The sequence below is a fragment of the Salvelinus sp. IW2-2015 genome, linkage group LG13, assembly GCF_002910315.2.
Source record: "Salvelinus sp. IW2-2015 linkage group LG13, ASM291031v2, whole genome shotgun sequence".
NCBI classification, from domain to species: Eukaryota; Metazoa; Chordata; class Actinopteri; order Salmoniformes; family Salmonidae; genus Salvelinus; species Salvelinus sp. IW2-2015.
In genome coordinates, this window is record NC_036853.1 from 16455768 (window position 1) to 16469235 (window position 13468).

Here is a 13468-nt window from a genome sequence, read left to right on the forward strand (position 1 = left end):
TAGAACTAAACAACAATAATTCTAAATAGGATCGGGTCAGAAGCATAACATAAATCGCATCTCTTGTTCCATGAACGTAATTATATGTGCGCACATGTAGGCCTAAGAGCTCTTTGGCAGGAGGCATGGATGTTTGTTCTATCATTTGAATATAGTTTATTATTTATATACACTAACCCTAAAATAGTCCTAGATATAACAAACATGTAGCAAATCTAGTTTTTCTATTTTATTGGCTTCAATATGGAACTATTCAACGCACTGCATGTTCGAGCCATGGATTTGGACATTGCCCAAACGTTATAATAACATTAGCCTACCATCGCTATTGACCATCGCATGTTAGTGACTACCACGTGAAAGGTAAACAAACAGGAAAATAGCCTAGGCTACAAGCGAATTCAGAACCAAGGACAGCGATAGGAATTCCCGCGATTTGACAGTTGTGTCAAAATGATGAAGGAAACTATAAGCAGTGTATTGTAAAACACACACATATATATATATTTCTACGAAACATGACCCACCAAGCCGCGACCCACCAAGCCGCGACCCACCAACCCGCTCGCTTAACTTCTTTGGGATAGGGGGCGGTATTTTGACGTCCGGATGAAAAGCGTGCCCAAAGTAAACTGTTTGCTACTCAGGCCCAGAAGCGAGGATATGCATATAATTAGATTTGGATAGAAAACACTCCAGTTTCTAAAACTGTATATATAATAATGTCTGTGAGTATAACAGAACTGAAATGGCAGGCGAAACCCCGAGGACAAATCATCTCAACCCCCCCCCACACAAAAAATAATTCTACCACTGACTGATCCTACCACTCCACGCAATCCTACCATTGCGTGGAGCCCCAGATCGAGGGAGATTATCAGTGGTCTTGTATGTCTTCCATTTCCTAATAATTGCTCCCACAGTTGATTTCTTCAAACCAAGCTGCTTACCTATTGCAGATTCAGTCTTCCCAGCCTGGTGCAGGTCTACAATTTTGTTTCTGGTGTCCTTTGACAGCTCTTTGGTCTTGGCCATAGTGGAGTTTGGAGTGTGACTGTTTGAGGTTGTGGACAGGTGTCTTTTATACTGATAACAAGTTCAAACAGGTGCCATTAATACAKGTAACGAGTGGAGGACAGAGGAGCCTCTTAAAGAAGAAGTTACAGGTCTGTGAGAGCCAGAAATCTTGCTTGTTTGTAGGTGACCAAATACTTATTTTCCACCATAATTTGCAAATAAACTCATTAAAAATCCTACAATGTGATTTTCTGGATTTTTTATAATGAAAATTACAGGCCTCTCTCATCTTTTTAAGTGGGAGAACTTGCACAATTGGTGGCTGACTAAATACCTTTTTGCCTCACTGTAGTCATTTAGTTCAAAATGTATCACTGTACCAATTTGGCCACATTTGGACACCTGGGTGACTACATGCTCAATGTCATGTAGCGCACTCATTCCTGAAGATATCATTCTAAAACTTTTTTCAAATAGTGTTGCCCTCCTCTGTTCTGCATTGAAATTATCCCCAGCATCATATCTGAATGTTTGGCTGTTCTTGTTCAGTTGAAAGATGATGCAACAATAAAAAACAGAAAACGTATGTTTATTTCCTTSTATTTTCTTCTACCAGATCTACGGTGGTAGAAATTTCAGAGTGTTTCCTTTCAAATGATACCAAKAATATGCATATCCTTGCTTCTGGRCCTGAGCTACAGACAGTTAGATTTGGGTATGTCTTCAGGCGGAAATTGAGAGAAGGGGGGGTATCACAAAGAAGTTAACGCGGCCCTTAAGTTTAACTTGGTAGTTACCTAAGTAAGTGGCTGAATTAATAAGGTGACGCGGCATCATATTGTGTTAGTATTTGAGTAGTCAAAACCCTTTGGATGAGTTCTGTACAGCTGCCACTGCAGCTTGATTTCCTTGCACTTTTTCTCCTCTCTGTTCTGGGCCTGTCTGCTCCTCCCCATCTTYTATRAGMAGAGCAGGCAGGCAGGCCTGTTGCCCTAGCAACTCCACACAGACACAGCGTGTACACAGTRCTGTTCTTCCTTCAGACAAGCATAAGGCAAAACTTTGTACATGTGCATAATGTCTTTCGTTCACATTCATTTGTAAATGTCCAAAAATGACATTTGGTAACTCCTACCTCCATATGTATAACTTTATGAGCTGGATTGCCTGACTTTACAATTAGTTTGCACTCGTTAGCATATTTAGCTAGCAGCCTCCATGGAAATTCGCTATTACTTGTGCTAATTTTGCACAATGGTGTTTYTGGCGCCCCTTTGTGTACTAAACCGGTAACACCATAAATCCCGGGATGAGAGAAGGACGGTATGACGATATGGAAATATGCATTCCACCCAACCCTAGCATCTACCATATCACACACTGAATAWTGCAACAATACACAAGCATTTCAATGGTTATTTCCTTGTCCATACACTCATAAGTTTAGCTRTAAGACAAACAGCCAAAGGGGCATAGCTGCTAGCTAGCTTACGTTAGCTAACATAATTTTCTCAAATAGCAAAAATTTAAGTTCAAGAACGGTTATCAAAGATTTTTTATAACTAACCCAGGATAGAGCACAGGCTGTTTCCAGTGGGAACAAATTAGTCAATAGAAGCAAGGAGGGGGGCAGAGCCAAGCCCGAGCTAGCGAGATCCTATTGGCGCGTTCTAGGATGTATTTGCATATTTCCATTAGGGAACGCCTACTCTGAAGTGCACGTGTGCAATAACTCAATTCGCCMTKGCACTCCTTCTAAAGAACACAAAGCATAGTTCACTCTAACATATTATAGTTTTGGGAACAGAAAACTATTGAGATAAAATGTATCATCGGTGAGAACATTTGCATAATGTCGACCAAAATCCATCTCGCTCCATCTTCTCCCACTGGCGCCACTGGGCTTCCTCTCATTACCATATTTGGTAGTGAGTGGAAACGCCAACCGGATGCTTCACACTTATACATCCTGTGAAATCCTGGCTCATTGTTCTATCTGTGATGTTATCATACAGAGTCATTCATATTATACAGAGCTAGATAGCAAACTAAACAAAATGTCTGCATTATCCTCACATACATAACTTGCAAGCTAAGTTACATTGTCTCACGTCAGATGGCGTCACTCCCCGACGCTTGTCCCTCCACCGTGTAGGCAGAATCAACGCGCTCTCTGATGTAAGACAATGGCTATGTTAGCTAGCTAGTTAGTTGAATGCTAATGTCWGCCAATAATACAATTGCTAGATTGCTTTTTGGCATTCAGTGGAACAAACCTAGCTTAATTTCATCAATATCATGCAAATGATTACATGAAAAAAAGCTAATTGCAACTGAAAAAGTAGTTAATTCACTATGGAGTTGATGCTTGTGTTTTGCTCACTTTTGCATTGAAATAAATKACGTGTTTTGATATTCCCTTAAAGCTAGAGTCAATTTCAGATTAACCGTCTTTTACTGCAATTTAACAAGTCTCTAATATAAGGAAAATGCCTATACATTTCATCAGTTTCAAAAACATTGCTCTGCTATTACGATTTACAATGTATGAGTGTTGGGCTGAAAGAGACAATTATGTTTACACTGCCCTGCGTTGAGGGGGGGGCAACACTCGGGCRAGTGCCGTGCGCGACCTCCGGAGGTAGCATTTGAAATTACTTTTTTACATTACAATAATGTCTCTTGACAATCGATACCGCTCGAGAATATCTCGAGAAAACCTCCTTAACGCTTGTCAATGTGAAACGCCTGAGGAGACCTCTGCTTGAACTCTCTGGTCCAAATGGTGACATACTGTACTAATGCATTTGACTAATATAGGCCCACTGAGCCTACGAATGTGTCAAAATAGTWAAATATTTAGCAATGAGATTGTACATGTAGTCAAGTGATTTAGCAAGTCATTGCGCTTTCTAATGTTTGAGAAACAGATGAGCACTAGGAGTGACAAGTTCACCTCACAGCAGAGACAGGGTCTGGAATTTACAGGATGTGGTTTCAGATTCCTAAGGTTATTAATCACTATCTTACATTACCCACTCATGATAATTTGTTCTCCTGATTTGTGACATTATCACTTCACATTTCCCTCAATCCCGACAGGCATGTGTAATTATCACAACCAGTGACTGTTATGGAGACAGATGGCTTGTCAAGGTGCCAATTCTGACAGAAAATGACTTACTTTTCTTATAATGAACAGAAACATTCTAAATATGCCAAATTGAAAAGCTATTCAAGAAGAGAACTGTTGAATTAAAAGACTGACCCATAAAGGCCATTTTCATTATTTAAGAATCAAATTGTATGGTATGCTAATTTAATAACAGATTTTCTGTTCACAGCAAAAGCTGTCATATTTGCTTTGCATCTACGAAGACAATAGCAAGGCATTCAACTGAGCTTCTCCCCATGAAAACCTGTTAGTCAATTATTCATACATCTCTAAATGAAGCATATTACTGTAGCATCCAGTCTGGTCACACAGGACATACAGCTTGGTGACATGTGCACATAGCGTACATTCCACTTGTTTCTTATTGGTCTTAARGATTTTTCTGAAAGGGTAGGCATCCAATGAGAACCTAATGGGAATCACAGTTACAGACASAAGTGTCAACACTCATCGGCTCACGTACAGTTACCCCCTGGCTGTGTGCAAAACACTAATGATGATTYCCGTGACTGAGATGCTGTAACAAAACTAAATCAACCACTGAAAGGTCACTAAACTAGTATTGTTACAACACCGTGGGAGTCTAACTCATCATATGATGTGACAGAGTCGAGGAATGAGAAAGACAGTCAACCAGCCAGCCAGCCAGGCCTAGTGCTGCTGAAGAACATGAGACAATCTCCAGTTTTAATCTACTATAAAACACTGCTACAGATGCCTTTCATCTCAGAAACAGAAACCACCGTGTGACCATTTCATTCTCTAAATCTATATCCCATCAACAAGAGTGAAAGGTCTAAAGACAAGTCAGTGAGAGAGAATGTGTACTGGTATTCAAAGACATCTCGCAGCGACAAGTTTACGCTAAGTATTGAGCACATTGGACTGAGCTTGATGACACGTCATCTCTTCCGGACTGCTGATTAATGAGAGGTTAATACAGTACAAAGAAACAAGGTATGGAGTCATTTGTAATCACTAACAACACAAACTGTATGCCTGAGAAAGCATGGTCTAGTGTAGTCAGCTTAGGAGGACTACCTAAAGAATGCATTTCTTTGGTTATTGGATGTTGAGCAAATATCTGCTAAAGTGAGAGAATGGTTAAATAAATCCATTCATTGTGACACAGAAAAGAGAGCGTTCATGAGGTSAGGTGAATGTCTTTGACACAGAGGGACCCCCGCCATACTGTCCCCACATTCCTGTCCTCACATGAAAGAATACCGCCTCTGTTTCACTGCTTTCTTCTCAGAGTGAAGTTTGTTTGTCAAGTTTCTATTGGATTAAAGCAGCAATAGACAGAGAAGGGTGAAAGAGAGAAGAGTTTGTATCCTGCTCCCATTGTKACGATCTTAGGCACAGTAAACTAAAACAAAATGGGAGGGAAATKAATTGTGCTTTCGCTCCCCTGACCCAGATAAAGGGCCTCTCAGAGTATGTATTCTTTGCCTTGTCCCTAAGTGGAGCTGGTGGCAGTCACAATGCATTCCGATTTGTCTCAGCATGTCCCCATTTAGCTCCCGGACAAACTATGGCATAATTATAAGAGATCGGCTCAAATGGCACAATAATTGGCTCCCTCTTGGCCTCCTGTGATGAAACAAATCATGGTATATTTCAGTGGCCATGGCCTAATAATGGCTTACATTTCAAACATCTACTCCCACTTAACTCTGTTCCTCTGTGTGCTTTCAGAGTTCCTCTCATACATACTTCATCCTTGATGTCCTCTTGCTGCTGAGCTGTGAAGATTTCCATTGCACCCATTAGCCTCATCATCAACTCATCCACTGTCGTGTTGCCTTGAAAGAATAGTAAAAAAAAAAAAAAAAAAAAAGACATTTAAGAAATACAATTTTAAAATGTATTTTGTGGTAAAAAAGTATTCACACAAATACATTACTATTTCAGCATTATCAGAGGGTCACAAAGTAATTTGGTTGAACATATAGAGCTCTCCAAGACGTATTTTCAACCAGAATGTAATTTTTCAACCCATTGATATTGTTGAGATTTATGCAGTCATTACCTTGAATAACATTTAAAACTTCATTTGATGTCCTCTTTCCCATGACAATAAGGAGGAGGGGGAACTGATCTGTCTTGTATGTCCGAATCGTCTGTGCCACCACACTGCCAAAGTGCCTCGTGCACATAGTGAGTAGTCTGGGAAAGGAAAAGACGGGACAGACATTTTCCCACATGAACAGCACTTGAATGAGGTACACCGCTCACAGCAGTAAAGGAAACCTCCACCCAAAAACTMTTTTGGTATTTGTTTCATTAGTCCATTGTTGACGTAGTCCCAAAATATCTTGCTTRTCAGCACTCAAGTTAAGATATGAAATCATCCATGTACGATGCATTTTGCATCAAATGTTTTGCTTGTCKGCACTCAAGCTTTCAAGATATGAAATCATCCCTATACAGGGTTGACTATGTCAACAATGGACTAATGAAACAAATACCAAAAGTTAGTTTTTGGGTGGAGGTTTCCATTAAGGACTTTAAAACCAATTCTGCCTTATCTTCCAGGAGAGGTCCCTGTCTAAATAAGCCAGGCAGACAAATTAGTATTCCCCACCAGTGGTGATGAATTGATAGGGCAGAGAGGATTTCTTATTCCATTACAAAGACAGAACTTTAAATTAACATTTCACAAGAATGAAAAGGGTAGCAGGCAGGCCCTCGAAGCTCACTGTAAATGTCATAATATTAATGAATCGCTATAGACTGAATGCAAATATAGATTCGCTTTTTCACTCGCCTTTTAATAAGATCCACTTTAATAACTGGCTGGTAAAATAGAGGAGTAATGGAATGGGTGGAATATGAGGTCAGAGAGGAGAGGGATGGAGTGAGTGGTCTGGGCGTGGTTGCTACTCATTAATCATGAATTCAAAGTTGAGAGAGCTAGTTGCATTACTTTTCAAACTGTGCAATGGAACAACGGTGGCTCAATGCTTAACCATGGGAAGCATGAGCACCAATCTCCATCAGCATTCCAGGAGAAACAAGGTAATTTCAACCACAATCCTTAACCCCAACATTACTCTAACCCTAAGTCAACACCAAATAGCTCATGTAGTTGCTCATGAGTTCAGACGATGCGGCTGACTCGTCTTTTGTCCATTCTACTGTGGTTAAGGAGAGGGGTTCTCCCCCTGACACAGTGAAGTTAAGATGATGTCCATGTCCTGTCCTTGTCCCTGCTCTAGAGGRCCCTGAAAAGGCCTAACCATGGCCAGGCCAAAAGAATGGAAAGGGGTAATTCTAACCTGTCACCAAGGACTTGGGAACAATCATCAGGGCCTTCAGAGAAACCCAATCTTAATTCCCTTAAACAACAACCTCCTTTTGTTCCAATCAATCAAACACCCCAGGAGTCAAACCAAAACAGTAAAAACCTGTTTCAAGGAACCAACTATGTAATCGGACACAATACAGCCTTTTTTTCTTTCTTTTTTTACACCTACCATACACGRCTAATGCTTGATTTTTTTTACTCTTGAGTTTGTAAACCAAAAGCTAAGAAAAGGTTTCTACATATGATGCACAATAACAAGTACTGACAGAGCATCATATATGAAGGATGAAAATKGTGTCGTCTCAGGCTAGGAAGTAAGGATTAGGAGTGTGTTAACGATGCATCTTTCCTACAACGGCTGAAGATAACATGCGTTTCCCAAAACACCATGCAGACAGAATGTTAGCTAAGTGCGTCGTTGAGGCTTGTGTCAGTACTGATAGGACCTAAATAAAATGCAGCGCTGCTCTCRTATCAGCTTTCTCCATTCAAATTTTACCTTAACATTAGAATTATTMCACAATACTGACGACAGATCAGCTCCTAGAGATGTCTCAAATATTGAGGTGGTTTATTCTAATGCTTAGTAAAAATCCAGATTTGGCACATCATTGCGCACCTTGTTACACATCATGAAATATATTGAAGATAAAATGACCAACAGTAGCCTAAAATTAGCAAAATATAACTCAACTGAATTAACATGACATTTTAATATGACTTATTTATATAGGCGTATGTAGCTATTTATGCACTCATCTCGGTTTTTATTTGAAGCATCTTTTTCATCCTTCACTTGTTTAACAAATGCAAAAGAAAATGGCAACTTTGTATTTGTAGTCACATTAGTTCTTAAGTCATTGATGACGCCATCCCAGAAATGACCGTACGTACATATCCCAACCAGAAGCACTGGATTACAGAAAACATACGCACTGAGCTGAAGGCAAGCGCTTAAACTTTCAAGGAGCGGAACACTAATCTGGACGCTTATAAGAAATCCCACCACGACCTTCGACTAGCCATCAAACAAGCATAGCATGTATACAGGACTATGATCGAATCCTACTATGCCAGCTCTAACGCTCGTCGGATGTGGCAGGGCTTGCAAACGATCACAAGGTGAAACCAAGCCGCGAGCTGCCCAGTGACGAGAGCTAAACGCCTTCTATGCTCGCTTCAAGGCAGGCAACACTGAAGCATGCATGAGAGCACCAGCTGTTCTGAACAACTGTGTGATCTCACTCTCTGTAGCCAACAAGAGTAAGTAAGGTAAGACCTTTAAATAGGTTAACATTCACAAGGGCTCAGGGCAGGACAGATTACCAGGACAGGTACTCAGAGCATGCACTGACCAGCTGCCAAGTTTCTTCAATGACATTTTCAACCTCTCCCYGACACAGTCTGTAATACCTACATGTTTCAAGCAGACCAGCAGACCCTGTGCCSAAGAATGCCAAGGTAACCTGCCTAAATGACTACAGCCCCGTAGTACTCACATCTGTGGCCATGAAACACTTTCAAAGGCTGGTCATGGCTCACATCAACACCATCATCCTGGACACAGTCCAATTTGGAAACCGCCCCAAAAGATCCACAGATGATGCAATCTCTACTTCACTCCACACTGCCCTATCCCACCTGGACAAGAGGAACACCTACGTGAGAATGCTGTTCATTCACTACAGCTCAGCGTTCAACACCATAGTGCCCTCTAAGCTCATCACTAAAGGCAGGACCGTGGGACTGAACACCTCTAGGGTTGGGCGGTATCCAGATTTTCATACCATTTCTGTACCAYACCAGGGTATAAGGTATTACCGTATATGCAATAAAGGGGCAGAATTTTTGCTCAAAACTATTTAGGCAACAGGGATCTTGATCCAGGAGGGGATTGAATGTATCTTCTGTAACCAATAAGCTTGATCTTGACATCTAGTCCCTTAGCTAACAAATTAGCAAACCAAATGCATAGCTGGAGCCCTGAGCTGGATATCATTTATTTGACACATCTTAGATTTTCTATAGTTCTACTGAACGTAAGCAGTGGCGTAGCACGCACACCAACAGCCGCTGCAAGGCGGGGGTGCCCTCACACCAAAATAAAAACAGATTTTTGTATTGAAAATCATACCATGGTATACCCTATAAAACGGTAGATCGCCCAAGTGTACCTTGGATGTGTTGTGGCCAAAGCAACATTACTGCTTCAAGTGCGAGTGCAGCTATTCGCATACCATAAATGTCATCATGTATAGACAAACAAAATAAGGATAACAATTCTAACTATACAGGAGCTTCTCATCTAAACCATATTGCATATAGTGTTGCACAGTTTCTTAATTAATGCAATAATTCACAAGTGTGTGGATATTTTGAAATCCTTTCATTTTCAATTTGGCTCACAGAGAAAATAAATGCGGTCTTCTGGTAATTCTTACAGGGACATGTGGTGCCTTTACCTTGTACCACTCAGAGGGGGGTATGTGGGGATGGCCACCTAATCATACCCAGCTTCCAATTGGCTCATTCATCCCCCTCTCCCCTGTAACTACTCGCCAAGTCATTGCTGAAACATAAGGTGATGGCGGCGGATGAATGCCGCAACACTGGGCCTCAGGACCTCGTCACGGAATTTTGCCATCGATAAAATGCAATTGTGTTCTTTGTCCGTAGCTTACAGTATGCCTGCCCATACCATAACCCCACCATGGTGCACTCTGTTCACAACGTTGAYGTCAGCAAACCRCTCGCCCACATGACGCCATACTTCTGTCYGGTACAGTTAACCAGGATTCATCYGTGAAGAGCACACTTCTCCAGCGTACCAGTGGGCATCAAAGGTGTACATTTKCCCACTGAAATCTGTTACAACACCGAACTGCAGTCAGGTCAAGACCCTGGTGAGGACGACAAGCATGCAGATGAGCTTCCCTGAGATGGTTTGACAGTTTKTGCAGAAAKTCTTTGGTTGTACGAACCCACAGTTTAATCAGTTGTCCGGGTGGCTGGTCTCAGACCATCCCGCAGGTGAAGAAGCCGGAAGTGGAGGTCCTGGGCTASCACGGTTACACGTGGTCTGCGGTTGTGAGGCCGGTTGGACGTACGGTCAAATTCTATAAAACCACGTTGGCGGCAGCTTATGGTAGCGAAAGTAACATTAAATTAAATTGTGYTGTGTGACAAAACTGCACATTTTAGAGTGGCCTTTTATTGTAACCAGCACAAGGTGCACGTGTGAAATGATCATGCTGTTTAATCAGTTTCTTGATATGCCACACCTGTCAGKTAGATGGATTATCTTGTCATAGGAGAAATGCTCACTTACAGGGATGTAAACAGATTTGTGCACAACAATGAGAAATAATATTTGTGTGCGTATGGAACATTTCTAGGATCTTTTATTTCAGCTCAGGAAACATGGGACCAACGTTTTACATGCTGCGTTTATATTTTTGTTCTGTGTAGGTGGCGTCATCAAAGTAGTGTAAAGAGGCTCTAAATCAGCTCACTCTATCTCTGCACAAAATGTTCATGTTTCCTTGGACTGTAAGGTTCACATCTTTACATCAGTCATGCGTGAGATCTTGAGAGACTGCTGCCACCCCACCCCAGTGAGCAGCCAACAAGCTCTCCAGGTGTGCTTTAGTCAATCACGTGGAATAGGAACCGGACGCTACTCACACAAAACACACTTTCTGTGCAGACGTGTTGAATGGAAAATTGAATTTCTCCGGATATTCTCTTGTTTTGAATACACAGAGCTTATGAAGAAGTCGGATGACTGCACGATAACCTTCACTGGTAATGTGCTGAATAATGAGTTCAATTCCATTTTTGATCAGTACAGCACCATACGATGCATTAAAATAGACGAGATGTGGTATGAAAGTGGGCAGTCAAAACACACAACAGAATCAAAAGCAAAACAAACATAGATAACAATCTGAAAGATGTCGTTTGAGTACATTTATTCATAAATAAGTTCAATATTTGCTGTGTATGAGGTTCAGTGTCCATGTGGTATTTCAGAGACATTTCCCATGGGTGACAATTGGCATGTTTTCAGCAGATCTAGCCTTATGCATAATAATTAATACCTAAACTTAGAGGAGGACTGTGRTAATACAGAGGCAACCTAACTGGCTCATTTTACGCTATGAGGCCCTAGAAATTAGGATACCTTCTTAATAGTTAGTCACTGCGACTCATGCCCATCATCAGTGACTCAGGATTAACCTAAAAGTTTCAAGTGTTAATGTCACAGTGAAATGCATTTCTTGCAAGCTCCAAACCCAACAAAGCAATAATCATTATCAATGTAGCAAAAAAAATAACATTAGGCAGAACAAAAACATACGAGAAATAAAAATAAGAACACGAGAAGACGCTATTATACAGGGTCAGATCCAATACCATATTTACAATGAGCAGGGATACTGGTGCAGAGATGAGTGCGTGAGAACGTGGGGAAAACAGCTCCAGATGTTGCTTGCCTTTAATCTGCAATAAAAAGGCTCAGCTGGGAGCAAAAAGCAAGAAGCAAAGGGAGAAAAGGATATTCCTTCCCTCATTCTGTACCCTAAAGGAAATAAAAAAGGAGTGAGGTCAGTGTCTGAGCCTCACCCCCGGTCTTTCGTAAACGCCTCCTACCAGGGGGTGGGCTTAGCCCTGAAGTCTAGTGGAAGGAAAATCTAGGGCCTGCCGCGGAGCAAGAGGCTGCTGCTGTGCCCCAATCAAACCTCCATCTGGCTACCGGCCGGGCCCTCACTCCTCCTCCCCACAGCAGACACATCACACCTGGGCCGCTACCTCATTCTCCCCCTTGACTAGGAGAGGAGGAGAGCAAGGCCAGGGAGAGGCCAGCCTGGCTTTGGGGTCAAGAGTGGAGGGCTTGAGAGTGTAGTTGGGTAATGCTAAGCACAAGGAGTCACATACTGGAACAGCCACGGCCTAGGTGGAAATAAGGAGTTGGAATCTGCTGTGAATCAGAAACTAACTGTTGTAAAGTTACGGAGCAGAGATAAAGTTGTTGTCATGTTGATAAGACAACTCCCTCAGCCTTGGGTAAATAGATATGGTCTCCCAGGCAACGCAGACTTCATGTGAGCTTCATTTCGAACTGACCCTCCATTGAGGCAGATTAGTTAAGATTGCCCAATTGGGGCCTCATACTGCAAACACAAGTGCTTTTGTTAGCACACATCCCCCTTCCCGATGAAGAGGGGCTTGAGTTAAAGAGAAGGTGGTGCGGAGTTGGCGACTGGGGGCTGAATATTATCCACTTCTCAGACTCTCTAATATTCAGTCTGTTCTCCAGTAGTGGATTCCTGAGATGYGATGAGGGCATATACTTAGACATACCTGGCTTTGTTAGCTTCTTTAGTGACATCCCAGGCCCATGTGATGAAGTTCTGGCTCAGATAGGACACTATGGAGTCTGCACACATCATCTGGGAGCAGAAGACGTTGCCGAGCACACTCTCRTCGTTGTGAAGGTAGATTGCCAGCAGTTTTCTCTGTGGAAACGGACAGCAGAGGTATTTCATTAGAGGTGTGAGGATTTAGAAGCCAATGAGTTAATGACCAGCCAGACCCTGAAACACAGAGGCTTCACCCAACACAGCACTGGGAAGGGGAGACAAGTGTCCTTGCTCAGAGTCTGGTTATATTATCATTGAAGGGAGAGGTTTTAATACAGCTTTCGCGCGTCGTTCGACAGGAGACCGCGAGTAAAGAGACTGCTTTCACAGACACAAGGCCAAACCAGTCAAATGCAAAACACATAAAATCAAATGAACAGGGAGTAAATAAAACTTCCTTTGAGGCGGCCAATGAGAAAACAAAAACAGAGAAATCACTTTATTTTACACCAAATGCCATTGGCCTTCTCAGGTTAACAGCAGGAGCGGACAATATTGACAATGCTCTAAATCCATGGATAGACACCATATGAGCCACAGATT

At 41.9% G+C, this 13468-nt stretch overlaps 1 protein-coding gene across 2 annotated transcripts in view; it reads right to left on the minus strand.

Annotated features, from left to right (window-relative positions):
* The window catches only part of LOC111972200 (FAS-associated factor 1), an 85917-nt gene that overhangs the window by 18143 nt on the left and 54306 nt on the right, over positions 1–13468 (minus strand). For both annotated transcript variants that reach the window (XM_023999112.3, XM_023999111.2), the window contains exons 13-15: positions 12867–13021; positions 6225–6361; positions 5909–5997 (exon numbers count right to left, since the gene is read on the minus strand). In XM_023999112.3, coding sequence (XP_023854880.1) covers positions 5909–5997; positions 6225–6361; positions 12867–13021 — 381 coding nt within the window. The remainder of the gene's footprint in view (positions 1–5908; positions 5998–6224; positions 6362–12866; positions 13022–13468) is intronic.